This window comes from Trachurus japonicus, chromosome 1 (genome assembly GCF_045865225.1).
Source record: "Trachurus japonicus isolate A0001 chromosome 1, Traja_1.0".
Lineage (NCBI taxonomy): Eukaryota > Metazoa > Chordata > Actinopteri > Carangiformes > Carangidae > Trachurus > Trachurus japonicus.
The window spans coordinates 25,803,077-25,821,564 of NC_140907.1; the positions used below are offsets into that span (position 1 = coordinate 25,803,077).

Genomic DNA, 18,488 nt, shown 5'->3' on the forward strand with positions numbered 1-18,488 from the left:
TTTTGATAAAGCCAGAACAAGCTGGAGTCATACTCAGGAAGACCAGGAGGATGTGACTGAGGAGAGCGACACTGACCAACAGGGGCGTAGCACCAAATTCTGGGCCCCGTTCACTTGTAATGTCAGTGGGCCCCTATCCATGCCAGTGCACAAAGCGCAGAGTTGTTTTTGAGGTAAATTTATACAAAGTGTGTTTCCGTCAGGGGCAGTTTTTCGGCAAGCAATCTCTTTTCGGCTCTATACTGGCTTTGCATTTACCTTGAAAACAACTCGTGACATTCTGTTATTATCTCATATCATATCTCCGCCAATCTAAAAATAGCTTGCACCGACAATTAAAGGTAACAAATCTACTCCTAAAACTATAGGGATTATTATTATGGCATTGGGTAGTCAAGTCCCCTTTTCCCCCCACTACCACGCCCATGCTGACCAACATCAACATGTTATATAGATCTGTGCTGAACTGTTCAGGCCAGCCTTGAATTTAAATGAAACTTGTTCTGTTTCTATCAGAACAATGTACTTCCTGATCACAAGCTAATTTGAAGATTGGGGTAGCTTATCGAGGAATCCTGAGTGAAACTCACTTGCAAATGACAGTCAAAAGCATGATGGGTATGTACTGTACAGGAAATGGGCATGGCATCCCTGCTGTGAGATCTGCCTATCTGTACATCACTGTTTGTCACAAAGACTATGAAAGAAATGAACATATCTGGAAACACTTGAACTGAATACTTGAGTTTTAGTTGCCCCTGCAGAATCACTGTAGAAAGAAAACTAAAAAGCAAAATCAGATAAACAAGCGTTTAACTGGTTCCACAGCAGAAAGAGCTGACATCATGGTCAGGTGTTCAGGTGTTGCATCTCTACCAAATCCTCCTTATTGGATTAGAAGAAAAATGATAAGATCTTTTCTTTTAACCCACCCAGGATGCGTCCGATCCACCTGTTGAGCTTTTGTAGGACTGCACATCTGTATATAAGCTGCAGGGTTTCTGCCTCAAAGCACCAGACTCCCACCAACCTCCATCAAACATGAAGCTGCTGCTGGCTGTCTGTCTGACCTGGGCTCTGCTCCACACAGGTAACTCACTCCCTCTGTGCATCAGACTTGTCTTATATTCAACACACAGAAGTATTTCCTCTTTTTTTTTGGTATTTATATTCTACATTTTGGGGGTATGATATTTTCTTTATATACAGTAAGTGTAAGCCATTACACAGTTGAGCCTGCACCATTTTTGTCTTTTATCTTGTATTAGCTGCTGAAGGGACTTTTGAGATCTATATATTAAATAAATTCAACCACAACTCAACTGCCATGCACTTTTTGACTTACAACATAGGCCTACAGTGATTACATGTGTGATTAAAGGCTAAATCTGCAGTTCAGTTTTAAAACTATTAATTGGTCGGGGGGAAGAGTAAATCATCTTTAATCATAAATCAAACTTTAATCATAATACAAATGTTGCTGCTTTTACTGTTTTAAATATCTGTACATTGAAAATGTTGTGGTTTAGTGATTTGTCCTCTTTTCATTTTATTATTATTATTATAATCATTTTATTATTATCATTATTATCATTTATTTATTGTACTACTTACTGATGAAAACTGACTGGTTTGTTGCAAATGTGAACAACTGTGATTGGTGTTGGTGTTGGTGCGGATCATACTCATAGAGTGTTGTATTTCCTGAGCTGTAAATTATTTCAAACTATCCATGCACATATGAATGGACAGAAAAAAAATAAGAGCAAATGTTACTTTCACGAAAAAAAAAGTACAGTGTATGAATGCTAAATAATAAATCTATGATATTTTAGATATAGAACAGTGATAGGTATAGGCCTAATAGAATGTATATGGTGAGTTTGAGTCTAATGTAGTGCCATGATTTGAACTTTTTTGACTTTTTTGAGTGTCAAAGAGAAAAAAAATGTCACAGGTATCAATCTGGTTTAACAAACAGTGAGCAGCCTCCAGTCATACAGCAACATCTTCATAATGATGCTCTGATTTTCCGACTGTGTGCTGCCTGTAGGGTGGAGCAGGAGCTGAAGCTTCTTCTGCCTGCTGTGTGTCTGTCTGGAAATGAGACAGACATTAACTGAATGCTGTAAATTATTTTCTTTTTCTTTCTCAGCTGAGTCGCTACGATGCCACACGTGCAGCAACGACACGTGCACCAACACAACCTCAGTCCAGTGTCCTGTCACCAGCACGGCATGCCAGACCATCACCTCAGGTGGGCGATCCAGAGCATTTATGATAATAAATGATGAAAAAGTATCATTAAATTAAATCAACAGTTTATCCTTTTGTGATGAGATAAAGCTGATTTTGTTGTTTTCTGTTTCCTTTTTTCAATCCAGTGACGGGTGTTGGTCCATTTACAACTGTGACAGTGAATAAAAACTGCTCCACTCTGCTGACCTGCATCACTCCTCTCAACATAGCGACTGAGTGGTCTGTAAATCTAGGTTTCTTGCGATCGGCCCACAATCAGTTTTGCTGCATGTCTGACAACTGCAACTTCCAGACACTCGCCAGTAAGATGTACTGCTACTTTAATCTATCAAGGTCTGATCCTAATCTTAATTGTCTCTGAGGTTTATTACAAATGTTGAGAGATGCTCTTAACATGTGTTGTGTTCTTTCTGAGTCTCAGAGTAGAAGCAGCCGGTCAAACATGTAAAGACCTCTTTCTCATTATGTTACCAGCTCCCAGTAGTTTTGAAAATGGGAAGGTGTGTCCTGCCTGTGCGAGCGCAGCCGACAGCATTGCGGGGACCTGCAATGCGACTTTGACCTGTGTGGGAGCTGAGGACAGCTGCTTCAGTGGCAACAGTGAGTTCCTGAAGTAAATGGTCAACCAAATATACTTGTCATTTAGTTTTTCCTGTTTTTTTTCCCATCTCATGTGTCCTTTCTTTGCAGTTTCGTCCGGAGGCGTAGATTCGTTGCAACAAGGCTGTTTAACCAGAAACCTCTGCATCTCCCCTCTTATCCTGAGCGCCTTGTTTGGTGCTAACTCTACAGTCAGATGTGGAGCACCGTGGAGCGTCAGGATGAGCACTGGGCTGCTGGCCTTGGGTCTCGCAGCATTTAAAGCCTTGGTTTAGATACACATGTGGTCAAACACGGGCACAAATGGACATGAGAATGTATTTTATTGTATAGGGCCAACACATGTCAGTAAACGCCAGTGGAAAATGCTGGACTGCAGCAAGAAGTTCCATTTGTCCCTGAGCAGATAACATAAAACAAGAATATTACAAGTAATAAGATACTTTATAAATATGTAGAATAGACAACAACAAACAAAAAACATTCATTATGAAGGTGATTAAAGATTTGTTTGACTTGAGCCAATGACAAGACCACATGCACACAGACACAACTGCTTTTGCAATTGCACAAATCCTCCTCATCGCTTTGTTCAGAAAAATATTTCAGTTACTGGATAAATTACATTCTTTTCTTTTCATACGAGTTCTGTGGGCATATTTCATAGCTTTATGTAACAGTAATAAGAGAATAGATTAAGATCCACACAGACACAGAGATATAATCATGCACGTGTGCATACACACACAGATGCGATCATAGAGAAAAAGTCACAGGACACATCGTTACGCTAAGTGTTAGCAGCGTGACCAGAGGTTGCAGAGCATGCAGTCACACCCTAATATTTGTTTGTATTATGGAATATTATATCATTCAATAAGGTGTACTTGAAAACAGGATTTTTGTATGTGTAACCATAGTTTTGTAACACAGAATCAGGGAATATCTTTTGGAAAGATGGTGTTCATTCCTCCAGTAGAGCTCTGACTAGTCTTTCCTTCATCACCCATATGTATGATACCTTTCTAAAATAGGTCTACTACTGTATACAGTTAATTTTCACTGGGCAGCTTAGCAGAACAGCTTTTTATTGTCTCAAACAACTTTACAATCATCTTTTCAAGCTACTGTCAGTCAGACGAGATTGTGGGGTTTTCAGGGATGTTCTTCCAACCTGGGTTCAGTGTGTAGTTTTCTTCCAAATCCACCCTCACCTGTCATGTTTGTGCAAGCTACAGGAGGCTCTTATTCCGCTTGGAGGAGGGTGGCTTCGTTCTTCCCTACCATGATGAACTGTTTGGACAGGAGCAAATCACAATAATAAAAATGATATTGATTGTTTTGTACAAATGTATTTCAAGGTGATTGGCCGTTTAACCTAGGACGTTTCTGACGGTCTCAGTGATGTGCTATTTTTATGTTTGAATGTTGACCACATCTTGCTGACATTTGGCCAATGATGCGATTATTGCTTGGACTGCAGTATTAATTATTTATTTCTATGATCTTTTTGGATTATAAATTGATTTGATTGTTTCATTGTTTCATTTTCTTCAATTGTTATTTAACTCATACATAATTGATCATGAATGAACTCTAAACCTTTTGGAATTTGAATACCTTACATTTATCAGTAAACATCAACATGACTGATTACATCAACCAAAATAAGTCATAGTGACACTAGCTGTTAACCTTTGTACATTGCAGTGACAAAGATAAGTGGTAACCCTTTAATTTCCAGGCCGTTAATTATGTCATAATATCAAGAAATTACCCAGAAAGAATGATTAATTGCGTAGTAATGTCAAGAAATAGCCTAGAAATAATGGTCAATTTCATAGTAATAATGAGAAATATAGCCAGGAAATAACTTTTAATTGTGTAGAAATAGCCCAGTAATAATGGTCAATTGTGTAGTAATGTTGAGAAATATAGCCCAGAAATAACAATTAATTGCATGGTAATGTCAAGAAATATAGCAAAGAAATGACACTCTAGTAATATAGACAAGTTGTAGTAGTAGAATTGCAGTGAATTACTGCTAAGTATTGGGTAATTACAGAGTAAATAGCCTGTCGTTTCCATGATACAGTCAAGTACTTTCAGTGTGATTAACCTGATGTAATTGTAATTTCCACAGTCTTACCTTACGGTTAGCTGCAATATCTGTTTCCCAAAAGCAAATGGTAGATCTGGCAACTGCTGGAAATGTCACCATAGTTAACCCATAATTACCTTTCTGCTGCCTGCAAAGTGTAGTGGACTTTGTTCCTTAGAAACGTATGGGTAGTTTCAGCATAACTAACATGGTTATGAGAACTTCCACTGTAATAGTCTTGCCCAGTGGAAATGTCACCGTAGTTAACCCATAATTACCTTTCCACTGCCTGTAAAGTGTAGTGAGCTTTGTTCCTTAGAAACGTATGGGTAGTTTCAACATAACTAACATGGTTATGAGAACTTCCACTGTAATAGTCTTGCCCATAACCCATTTGGATGAAAGATGGTAGATGTGGCAACTGCTGGAAATGTCACCGTAGTTAACCCATAATTACCTTTCTGCTGCCTGCAAACTGTAGTGGGCTTTGTTCCTTAGAAACGTATGGGTAGTTTCAACATAACTAACACAGTAATAAGATCTTACACTGTAATAGTCTTTCCCAGTAACCCATTTGGATCAAATGTATAAATATTTTCCAACAAAGATAAGCTACGTACCATGAAATGTCACATGAACTCTTTTTAGGAACATAGAAGCCATTTCCAAATAATGGAGGAGATAATTACCTTCACATTTTATATCAAGTGTACAATATTCCTGCTATAACCTATCCACCTTTTTCTGAACTTCATAGAAGAGTAGATTAGAGTACATGAATGGATTGTTGTCCTGTTAAATCTCAAAACTCATATTCACATGTTCCCATGAAGAAAATACAATGAAGCTGTTTTCAGTTGTTTTTTAATAATTTCCCTGCTTATGTCAGCGTATTGGAACATTCCCAGTAGAGTTATTCCCTTATCCATAGATACCAGTATTGGAAATGCCTCCGATACCACCAAAAATGTTGGCATCGGTATCAGCAGTCGGCTACTGGAGTCCAGGTGTAGCCGGGACGGTCTACTGCGTTGTGTTCTGTGCACAATAACACGCAGGGCTGGGTTCACACTCAGGTTTATTCCTGTATGATGGCAACATAAAACAAAAAGGATGTGAATTAAATGGTCATCTTCTCCATAAAAGTCCTCTCTCAGTCAGGAACAGTGCAGACTGACAAATGCAGCACTATTTCTCCCAAAAAACATCACATTTCTTCACATGGTAAAACACACAAGTAAACATCTCTAACATAACAATGGAGGCTGAGCAACCACACACATACCTGTATGATGGCCACATAAAACTAAATGGATGTGAATGAAATGGTCATCTTCTCCATAAAAGTCCTACCACACAAAAAATAAAATACATTTAGCATGTAGGCTAGTACATGGAGGACGCATTGACACACGCACACACGCACACACACACTCACTCACTCACGCACACACACAGGAAGAAATCGCGGCAAAATAACTGTCTCTCTCTTGCTCAAAACAGCTCTTAAAACACACTACACGACTGAAAACACCATTCCAAACAGTTTTAGATTAACATGTGTTCATTAAATTGGCAACAAAACTCAACAAATATAATTTTTCAGTCCCGGAGCCTCAACTACATACCTCTCTCAGTCAGGAACAGCCACAGACTGACGAGAGAGAAGGAAGCGACGTGCGTCATATCCGCAGACTTTCAAAATAAAAGATCGGTTTTGTAAAAATGAAAGAAATACAAAAATAAAACCACAAAAATTTAATTATATTAACAATAATCCATATTTAAAGTAAAAAAGAACTTAAAACACATCATCAGATGGATTTTGGTGAAATTAATAACAATAAAATGTGTCGTTTCCTTTTTCTATCTGTTATAGGCACCGATCCGATACCACGTGTGTTTATCTGTGGGTTATAAATACAACATGCAGCTAGAATAGAATAATAATTATTATAATAATAATTAAAATGATGTTGTGGGCCACAGATAAACAGAAAAAGGAAACTACTACACATTTTGGTGTTTATTTTATTGTTATTAATTTCACCAAAATCCATCAGATGATGTGTTTTGGTTTCTTTTTACTTCAAATATGGATTATTGTTATTGTTAATACTGTATAATTCAAAATGTTGTGGTTTTATTTTTGTATTTCTTTCATCTTTACAAACCCGATCTTTTATTTTGAAAGTCTGCGGATATGACGCACGTCGCTTCCTTCTCTCTCGTCAGTCTGCGCTGTTCCTGACTGAGAGAGGTATGTAGTTGAGGCTCCGGGACCGAAAAGTTACATTTGTTGAGTTTTATTGCCAATTTAATGAACAAATGTTAATCTAAAACTGTTTGGAATGGTGTTTTCAGTCGTGTAGTGTGTTTTAAGAGCTGTTTTGAGCAAGAGAGAGAAAGTTATTTTGCCGCGATTTCTCCCTGTGTGTGTGCGTGTGTAGTGTGCGTGCGTGTGTGTGCGTGTGGTGTGCATGTGTCAATGCGTCCTCCATGTACTAGCCTACATGCTAAATGTATTTTATTTTTTGTGTGGTAGGACTTTTATGGAGAAGATGACCATTTCATTCACATCCATTTAGTTTTATGTGGCCATCATACAGGTATGTGTGTGGTTGCTCAGCCTCCATTGTTATGTTAGAGATGTTTACTTGTGTGTTTTACCATGTGAAGAAATGTGATGTTTTTTGGGAGAAATAGTGCTGCATTTGTCAGTCTGCACAGTTCCTGACTGAGAGAGGACTTTTATGGAGAAGATGACCATTTAATTCACATCCTTTTTGTTTTATGTTGCCATCATACAGGAATAAACCTGAGTGTGAACCCAGCCCTGCGTCCCGTGTTATTGTGCACAGAACACAACGCAGTAGTCGGGGCCCGCAGACCGTCCCGGCTACACCTGGACTCCAGTAGCCGACTGCTGATACCGATGCCAACATTTTTGGTGGTATCGGAGGCATTTCCAATACTGGTATCGGAAAGGGAATAACTCTACTGGGAATGTTCCAATACGCTGACATAAGCAGGGAAATTATTAAAAACAACTGAAAACAGCTTCATTGTATTTTCTTCATGGGAACATGTGAATATGAGTTTTGAGATTTAACAGGACAACATCCCATTCATGTACTCTAATCTACTCTTCTATGAAGTTCAGAAAAAGGTGGACAGGTTATAGCAGGAATATTGTACACTTGATATAAAATGTGAAGGTAATTATCTCCTCCATTATTTGGAAATGGCTTCTATGTTCCTAAAAAGAGTTCATGTGACATTTCATGGTACGTAGCTTATCTTTGTTGGAAAATATGTATACATTTGATCCAAATGGGTTACTGGGAAAGACTATTACAGTGTAAGATCTTATTACTGTGTTAGTTATGTTGAAACTACCCATACGTTTCTAAGGAACAAAGCCCACTACAGTTTGCAGGCAGCAGAAAGGTAATTATGGGTTAACTACGGTGACATTTCCAGCAGTTGCCACATCTACCATCTTTCATCCAAATGGGTTATGGGCAAGACTATTACAGTGGAAGTTCTCATAACCATGTTAGTTATGTTGAAACTACCCATACGTTTCTAAGGAACAAAGCTCACTACACTTTACAGGCAGTGGAAAGGTAATTATGGGTTAACTACGGTGACATTTCCACTGGGCAAGACTATTACAGTGGAAGTTCTCATAACCATGTTAGTTATGCTGAAACTACCCATACGTTTCTAAGGAACAAAGTCCACTACACTTTGCAGGCAGCAGAAAGGTAATTATGGGTTAACTATGGTGACATTTCCAGCAGTTGCCAGATCTACCATTTGCTTTTGGGAAACAGATATTGCAGCTAACCATAAGGTAAGACTGTGGAAATTACAATTACATCAGGTTAATCACACTGAAAGTACTTGACTGTATCATGGAAACGACAGGCTATTTACTCTGTAATTACCCAATACTTAGCAGTAATTCACTGCAATTCTACTACTACAACTTGTCTATATTACTAGAGTGTCATTTCTTTGCTATATTTCTTGACATTACCATGCAATTAATTGTTATTTCTGGGCTATATTTCTCAACATTACTACACAATTGACCATTATTACTGGGCTATTTCTACACAATTAAAAGTTATTTCCTGGCTATATTTCTCATTATTACTATGAAATTGACTGTTATTTCTAGGCTATTTCTTGACATTACTACGCAATTAATCATTATTTCTGGGTAATTTCTTGATATTATGACGTAATTAACGGCCTGGAAATTAAAGGGTTACCAGATAAGTTTAACTCTTTCTAACCTCTGAGTGCTACATATCTGGCATACTATGCTACTTAGCTACATTAGTTAACCTATGGAGTTAACTGATAGAATAGCATGAAGCAGTGCAATACAGTGCCACTAACATAAATAATAACATATTGTTAGGCTAGCATTAGCTGTCATACTTTTAAATTTAGGTTGCTATAAGTTTAGTATCAAGTTGTAAATTTAAAGGGTAACATTAGCTGCTAGCCTCTCTGGACCTAAAAAAAAGAAAAAGAAAAAAAAGACAAGCATTATACACTAATTAAATCTAATGGACAACATAAACTGCGAACTTTAACATATTACATTACATGAGATTTTAGGCAGGTTTTGCCTAAACAGCATCAAACCAACAAAAGTCAGTGTCAATGGTCAATTTCTATGAGGCTGGATTTTGTAGGATGTACCGTAGTTTGTGGTGTTAAACTGCATTAGGCTACAGTAGCCTACAAAGAGTTGAGACTTGGACAAAATAACAGAAACAACTAGGCTACTTCTCCACAAACAACGAAATTCAAAATTTGAATCAAAGTTGAATCAAACAAGTTATTTACTGCAAATAGGATTCATTGCAGGACGTATACACCTGTATACAGGTGCATCTCCATCCACTTCCCTCTCCCCTGACACTTCCTCCAGCTCTTCCGGGGGGACCCCAAGGCGTTCCCAGGCCAGCCGAGTGACGTAGTCACTCCAGCGTGTCCTGGGTCTTCCTCGGGGCCTCCTCCCGGTGGGACATGCCCGGAACACCTCACGAGGGAGGCGTCCAGGGGGCATCCTATACAGGTGCCCGAGCCACCTCAGCTGGCTCCTCTCGATGTGGAGGAGCAGCGGCTCTACTCCGAGCTCCTCCCGGGTGACAGAGCTCCTCACCCTATCTCTAAGGGAGCGCCCCGCCACCCTGCGGAGGAAACTCATTTCGGCCGCTTGTATCCGGGATCCAGTTCTTTCGGTCATGACCCAGAGTTCATGACCATAGGTGAGGGTGGGAACGTAGATCGACCGGTAAATCGAGAGCTTTGCCTTTCGGCACAGCTCCTTCTTCACCACGACGGACCGATACAATGACCGCATTACTGCGGCCGCCGCACCGATCCACCTGTCGATCTCGCGCTCCGTTCTCCCCTCACTCGTGAACAAGACCCCAAGATACTTAAACTCCTCCACCTGAGGCAGGAACTCTCCCCCGACCTGGAGGGTGCAAGCCACCTTTTTCCGGTCGAGAACCATGGCCTCGGACTTAGAGGTGCTGATTCTCATCCCAGCTGCTTCACACTCGGCTGCAAACCGCCCCAGTGCATGCTGAAGGTCCTGGCTCGAGGGAGCCAACAAGACCACATCATCCGCAAAAAGCAGAGATGAAATCAAGTGGCTCCCGAACCGTACCCCCTCCGGCACTTGGCTGCGCCTAGAAATTCTGTCCATAAAAATAATGAACAGAACCGGTGACAAAGGGCAGCCCTGCCGGAGTCCAACACGCACCGGCAGACTCTATGAGAGAGCGCTTCAGAGCGAGAGGCTATTCCCATTCGTTGATTGAAACAGCCTATCAGAGAGCATCCTGCTCCGACAGACACGCCCTCCTGGTTAAAAAACCTAAACCCGCATCACCCCCTCGCCTCTGTTTCTCCACGAATTTCAATCCCATGGCCAGTCAGATCAAAGAAACTGTTTTAAAACACTGGCATATTATTAAAAGTGATCCATCCCTTAAGAACTTTTCTGCACAGCCTCCACTCATCACTTTCAGGCGAGCACGTAACCTGAAGGACCGCCTCGTCCACTCTGACAGCCGTGTGCCGCCTCCCTCCTCCTGGCTTCCACCTCCACCTGCAGGCTTTCACCGCTGCGGCCACTGTGCTCACTGTTCCAACACATCTAACGTTAAAACATTCACACACCCACGCACAGGAAAATCTTACAAGATTAACAACTTTATTAACTGTAACAGCACTCATGTTGTTTACATGTTGAAGTGTCCGTGTGGTTTAGTTTATGTTGGACAGACAAAAAGACAACTCAAAGTCAGGATCGCTGAACACAAAAATGCCATCCGGACTAAAAACCTGACATATGCAATGGCCAGGCATTATGATCAGGCCAAACATGGTTCAGTTGCCACCCTCAAATTCTGGGGGATCGAAAAAATCATCCCACCATCGAGAGGTGGTAACATTATCAAAAAACTCCTGCAGAGAGAAGCCTTCTGGATTTTTACCCTAAACACCATGGAGCCAAATGGTCTTAACGAAGAGATGAATTTGTCTTGTTTTTTATGAATGGTGCCCTTACGTGGCTTATTGTATTATTGTTACTATTTTGTATATTTAATCATGCTCTTGATTGAAATCATGTCCCTGTATACACTGTAACTTTATTGTATTCATTACACTTGTATTATTGCTGTGGTAGCCTATCACGTGAGCCGTTGTGATATGACGTGTTTCCCTGCTCTCCCAATCAGAGATGCAGGCACGGGATTTAAATCCCCCGTCCACTGAACAGCTCCGTTTGCTCTGAAGAAGACCTTGTGTCGAAACGTCAGCAGCCGCACCTTAATAAATGTCTATTATTTGACCGTGTGCTCCAGCGTCCTCCCTTTGTACGCACCGGGAACAGGTCTGACTTACTGCCGGCAATGCGAACCAAGCTCCTGCTCCGGTCATACAGGGACCGTACAGCCCTCAGCAGAGGGCCACCGACCCCATACTCTCGGAGCACCTCCCACAGGATGCCACGTGGGACACGGTCGAAAGCCTTCTCCAAGTCCACAAAACACATGTGGACTGGTTGGGCAAACTCCCATGCGCCCTCGAGCACCCTGCGGAGGGTGTAGAGCTGGTCCAGCGTTCCACGGCCAGGGCGAAAACCGCATTGTTCCTCCTGAATCCGAGGTTCGACTATCGGCCGAATTCTCCTCTCCAGCACCCTGGAATAGACTTTCCCCGGTAGGCTGAGGAGTGTGATCCCCCGGTAGTTGGAACACACCCTCCGGTCCCCCTTTTTGAAGAGAGGGACCACCACCCCGGTCTGCCAGTCCAGAGGCACTGTCCCTGACTGCCACGCGATGCTGCAGAGGCGTGTCAGCCACGACAGCCCCGCAACATCCAGAGACTTGAGGTACTCAGGGCGGATCTCATCCACCCCCGGTGCCTTGCCACTGAGGAGCTTCCGGACTACCTCAGTGACTTCAGCTTGGGTGATGAATGAATCAACCTCTGAATCCTCAGCCTCTGCTTCCTTGACGGAAGGCGTGTCAGTGGGATTGAGGAGATCCTCGAAGTATTCCTTCCACCGCCCGACGATATCCCCAGTCGAGGTCAACAGCTCCCCTCCTCCACTGTAAACAGTGTTGGCGGAGCACTGCTTCCCCCTCCTGAGGCGCCGAATGGTTTGCCAGAATTTCCTCGAGGCTGACCGGTAGTCCTCCTCCATGGCCTCCCCGAACTTTTCCCAGACCCGAGTTTTTGCTTCCGTGACCGCCCGGGCTGCCGTCCGCTTGGCCTGCCGGTACCCGTCAGCTGCCTCGGGGTCCCCCGAGCTAGCCAGGCTCGGTAGGACTCCTTCTTCAGCTTGACGGCATCCCTTACTTCCGGTGTCCACCACCGGGTTCGGGGATTGCCGCCGCGACAGGCGCCGGAGACCTTACGGCCACAGCTCCGGACGGCCGCGTCAACAATGGAAGTGGAGAACATGGTCCATTCAGACTCAATGTCTCCGGCCTCCCTCGGAATCCGGTCAAAGCTCTCCCGGAGGTGGGAGTTGAAGACCTCCCTGACAGGGGATTCTGCCAGACGTTCCCAGCAGACCCTCACGATACGCTTGGGTCTTCCAGGTCTGACCAGCTTCCTCCCCTGCCAGCGGATCCAACTCACCACCAGGTGGTGATCAGTTGACAGCTCAGCCCCTCTCTTCACCCGAGTGTCCAAGACATACGGCCGGAGGTCAGATGACACGACTACAAAGTCGATCATTGACCTCCGTCCTAGGGTGTCCTGGTGCCACGTGCACTGATGGACACCCTTATGCTCGAACATGGTGTTCGTTATGGACAGACTGTGGCTAGCACAGAAGTCCAATAACAAAACACCGCTCGGGTTCAGATCGGGGAGGCCGTTCCTCCCAATCACACCTCTCCAGGTAACACTGTCGCTGCCCACGTGAGCGTTGAAGTCCCCCAACAGAACGATGGAGTCCCCAGTTGGGGCACTTTCCAGCACCCCTCCCAGGGCCTCCAGGAAGGCCGGGTACTCTGCACTGCCGTTCGGCCCGTAGGCCGAAACGACAGTGAGAGACCTATCCCCGACCCGAAGGCGCAGGGAAACGACCCTCTCGTTAAGTGGGGAGAACTCCAACACATGGCGGCTGAGCTGGGGAGCTATGAGCAAGCCCACACCAGCTCGCCGCCTCTCACCATGGGCAACTCCAGAGTGGAAGAGAGTCCAACCTCTCTCAAGGAGTTGGGTTCCAGAGCCCAGGCTGTGCGTGGAGGTGAGCCCGACTATCTCTAGTCGATACCTCTCAGCCTCCCGCACGAGCTCAGGCTCTTTCCCCCCCAGCGAGGTGACATGTCCCTAAAGCCAGAGTCGTCGTCCGGGGATTGGGTCGCCGGGGCCCCCGCCCACGGCTGCCACCCAAATCACACGGCACCTGCCCCTTATGAACCCTCCCGCGGGTGGTGGGCCTACGGGAGGGCGGGCCCACGTCGCTCGTTCGGGCTGCGCCCGGCCGGGTCCCGTGGGCCAAGACCCGGCCACCAGACGCTCGCCTGCGAGCCCCGACCCCAGGCCTGGCTCCAGGGTGGGGCCCCGGTAACGCCAGTCCGGGCGACGTACACTTCCTCGATGTTTTCATTTTCATAGGGGCTTGGAACCGCTCTTAGTCTGACCCATCACCTAGGACCTGTTTGCCTTGGGAGACCCTACCAGGGGCATTAAGCCCCGGACATAGCTCCTGGGATCATTCGGGTGCTCAAACCCCTCCACCACGGTAAGGTGGCGGTTCAATAAATTAAAAGTCAATTTCTGGTAGTTCTAGTCAAATAGCCCCAACCAAGTATTGAATGTATATAGATGAACATATTCTTAAGAAGGCCAACATTTCCATATCAAAAATGCATGAATTTTAGGTCTTCAAAACGTAAATCCTGTCATTCTGTGTGTGTAATGGGTCTATATTTGTATTGGTTTCACTTTCTGAATTGAATTACTGACATAAATAAACTTTTCCATTAGGCTATATTCTAATTTTTTGAGATGCAACAGTGTAGATGTAGGCTACCAGTGGTTAGAGTGCCTATAGGCACTCTACCAGTGGTGTACTATCCATAAACTTTTGGCCACAACAAGCCAACAGAGCAGCTGCTCGTGCGCATGTCCTCCTCCTCTCTGCGTAGCAACAGGAGTCGTCCAGATCAAGATGGCGTCCTCCATGAGTGGGATGTTTCCCGGTCAGCAGCCTCCCGGTGCTCATCCCGTCGGTGGTCCCGGTGGACCGGGCCAGCCGGGTTTCCCCGGTACCGCTCCCAGACCTCCGGGCAACACGACCAACACGCTGGTGGATGAGCTGGAGGCGTCTTTCGAGGTAGCACCGATGTGCTAACGTGCTGCTAGCTGCCGTTAGCTGCGTGTTTGCTAACTGTTGTTTATTGTTTCGTGTTTAGTTGCATGATGTCACTCACTCAGCCGTTCTCTGTTACTGTGAAACACCTGTGGTTGTTACTATTACTATATCATTTTTTATTTACAACGAGCTCATTCAGGAAAACACTCATAAAGCTGGAGAATTTGCTAGCGCTAATGCTAACTACTTTCACAACCCACTACTGGACTAACAGCAGCTATGTCAATGTAAACACAGACTGCAAGGTGTATTCTAAGTCAGCTTACATTGTTTGCAACCTTTCCCGGCGTTGTGTGCTTCTTAAATCCTTTATTAAGAAACAACGACAGTAATAACTCGTTGTAGTCTGGGTTCCTTCAATCACTGTGCTGCAGCTCTTTGGTTTTGCACAGGAGAAATCCCCAGACTGCCCCAGGATGAGGGCCTTTTACCCCTAACATTTTAGACAGTGCAAGTACATTTTTCATCTACTTGCACATGTGCAACCAGTAATTTTTTTGTTGGTGTGTTTGTCAGGGTGTCTGAGGATCATGAGTGAAAAGGAAATGTGAATAATTTGCTTTGCAAGTTAGTCGATTTACAGTGTGTGTGCAGTGCACACAACCAAAAATGTTCTGCTTGCGCTCCTAAAATAACACCAGGGCCACTGTGCTCTGCAGACTTTATTGTAGAGTAGAGGTGCCACAATAGAACGATTTGAGTGACTTATAAGGAGTATAATACCAACAGTGTACTGTGTGTTTGCTGGCAATGAATAATGGTAATAATAATAATAATGCTGGTTTTCATACTCTTATACATTTTTTAAATGTAATGTGTTAGGGTTTGGGACTATATTCATTCTGTTTGATGCTCGTATGTGTGTTTTGAGTCAAGTGAAAACAAATCTCCCTTCTTGGACAAATAAAGTCAAAGTCTAGTCTAAGTCTAAAACCAGATATGTAAAGATGTTGTCTTGTAAATGGGGAAATCTGATCTGTGTTTTCCCACTATTTTCTGACATTTTTTGGCAAGATTGTTTATCAGGAAACAAAAAGCAGATTCATAAAAATGATTGTTGGTATTTGCAGCACATTATTTAGTCATCTAATAAAGTAATTGGCATGTGAATGGGGTAAAATATATGGCTTGTTCCCTGAGACATGCTGACTTTGGTCCATTTTTTGTAATTCAAATTTATTACGTTGGTTAATTAGAAAAGGGGAAAACCACCCATATAGACAAAATCCAATTTACTGTTGTTGTTCTGTTTATTTTGCAGGCATGTTTTGCGTCCCTGGTGAGTCAAGACTACGTTAACGGAACAGACCAAGAGGAGATTCGAACGGGTGAGTGAAGCTCTGGATTGTTTTGTTTGTTGTTTTGCTTTATATTGCCTTCTCTATTTTGATTTACAGTTTACTGAGTAGTACAACCTTCGTCATTATCAATTAATCACAAATGTTGTCTATTTGACACTCTTTATTCAGATCCCAGTGGTTACCACTATTTCTCAACTCTAGGTTGGATAAAAATATATGTACATACTGTATGTCTCCTAATTGGTGCTGCAGATGTGTTTCAGGTTATACATGTTAGCCTACTTGTACTATTTAATCCTCTTCCTTTTTATTACGTAGTCATTCTTACAAACTGGTTTCTTACATGTTCAGACATGCCCTTACCATGTTACATTAGATACAGCTCAGAGTAAAACTGAGGAACTTGTATCCCTGCGTATACAAACACATTTGTTGCAGACAGTGATCAAAGGTGTAGTCATGTTTATTACACTTACTATTGTTTCTCTTTGGGGTTTGTACCTCGCCAGTGTGTTTTGAAATAGAGGAACAACTAAATACCCTACATCCCATCTTAAAAATAGAGTTGTCAGTTTTAAATAATTTAAACTTTCAGGAGTATTGCACAATTGTGTGTATTGCTGTACATGCTGAACATGGTATTGTCTGTTGGTTGCAGGTGTTGACCAGTGCATACAGAAGTTTCTGGACGTGGCTCGACAGACAGAGTGCTTCTTCCTGCAGAAAAGGCTTCAGTTGTCTGTGCAGAAACCAGAGCAGGTGGTGAAAGAGGTAAATTATTAGACCGACTTTTTCCACCTCCACCTCCCAAGTTTTTGTACCAACTTACGGTATATATTTTTGTAGTTTTTGGTTTCGGTTTTGGTAAAACCTACTTGGGAACTATTTCTTGAACACTAAACAAATCTGTAGATATCCTAAATCCCCTTACTGACAACCATTACATGGGTCATACCCAGGATTGATCATATCAAAAGCCTTTCTGACATGTTATCAGTGTTTATGAATGATTCTCCCAGTTTGTTGCAGTCTGTCTCTCTTTTCATGTGCATTTTTCTCTCTCTCTCTCTCTCTCTCTCCAGGATGTGTCAGAGTTGCGTAATGAGCTACAGAGGAAAGAATTGCTGGTTCAGAAACATTTGTCCAAATTACATCACTGGCAACAAGTGCTGGAGGATGTGAGCGTTCAACATCGCAAACCCTCAGACCTTCCTCCTCCTGGACCGTTGGCCTTCCTGGAGCAGGCCTCAGCTAGTCTGCCCCCCGCCCCATTAAAACCAAACTGACACAAGAAACACTGTGAGAAACTACACGCCATGTACATCCACTGTCAACATGTGAGGAGACTGGTCAACAGTTGCTCACACACATTGTTTTGTTTCAACTATTTTCAGTATTTTGATTAATGTAAATATTTCTCTCTTTTTTTTTTTTTACTTAAAAAATAAAATCTAAGTATTTGGAATATGGAGTGAAGTCTTTAATGTTTTTCTAGTTCCTACTGTGCAAACATTTAGGCATTTTCAATGAAAATTGAGAAAATGTGCTTCTTGTATTCAATCTTATTTATTACAACTCCCCTAAAAGTGATTCTCTACTCCTTTTGACCACAATCTTATCCCTGATGTAAAAGAATACCAGATATAGTGCTATTTACAAAAATACATATCTATGATACCTTATTTGAAACATTCAGTTTTTTTTTTACATTAAAAAAAATGTAAACTTGCAATTATGAGTGAAAATAACTTGTCTACAGTTTTTACTCCATGTCATTCGTTTTAAACCAGGACAAAGAAGTAACTATAGAGACTGAGCCTCCTGACAGCTGGTTGCCTCTAATGCATTCATTGCCTTCGCAAATCAACAGACTTGTTCTCCCCAGTTTCACAGCTATCGCCCGTCCACTGACAGTACGAGCAGACACAAGTCTTTACAGGGGGGCTGCGGGGGGTCAAAGCTCTCTACAAACACATGGGTCTTCACATTAAAAACCTAGGAACTGTGGGCCTAGGATTTCATCAGCAGATCCTGATTCTCTCTTCCTTGTTTGAGGTAATATTTAATGTATTGAATCAGTTTTAATTGTGAAATGTATTAATTAAGCCTGTTGGTAAAAAAAAAAAAAAAAGTTAAGCATTATAAGGCAAGGCAAAGTTAATTGTATAGCACAATTAAAAACACCAGGTAATTCAAAGTGCTTTACAGAAGCATAGAAATACATTAAAATCAAAACAGAACAAAGAAAGAAAACAGTAAAAGACAATAATAGCAATTATAACACAAATAC

At 42.6% G+C, this 18,488-nt stretch overlaps 2 protein-coding genes across 2 annotated transcripts; both read left to right on the forward strand.

The window, feature by feature from the left end:
- Positions 1-893: 893 nt before the first annotated feature.
- Positions 894-3,304, forward strand: LOC146992006 (uncharacterized). Its single transcript, XM_085792235.1, has 5 exons — positions 894-1,090; positions 2,156-2,257; positions 2,385-2,561; positions 2,734-2,859; positions 2,950-3,304. The coding sequence occupies exons 1-5, from the start codon at positions 1,042-1,044 to the stop codon at positions 3,132-3,134; spliced, it is 639 nt and encodes a 212-aa protein (XP_085648361.1). The 5' UTR covers positions 894-1,041; the 3' UTR covers positions 3,135-3,304.
- An 11,351-nt stretch (positions 3,305-14,655) lies between these two features.
- On the forward strand, positions 14,656-17,669 carry med28 (mediator complex subunit 28). The gene is made up of 4 exons (XM_085782517.1): positions 14,656-14,858; positions 16,159-16,225; positions 16,857-16,969; positions 17,281-17,669. Exons 1-4 carry the CDS (start codon positions 14,694-14,696, stop codon positions 17,482-17,484), a joined length of 549 nt encoding a protein of 182 aa, XP_085638643.1. The 5' UTR covers positions 14,656-14,693; the 3' UTR covers positions 17,485-17,669.
- The last annotated feature ends 819 nt before the right edge of the window (positions 17,670-18,488 follow it).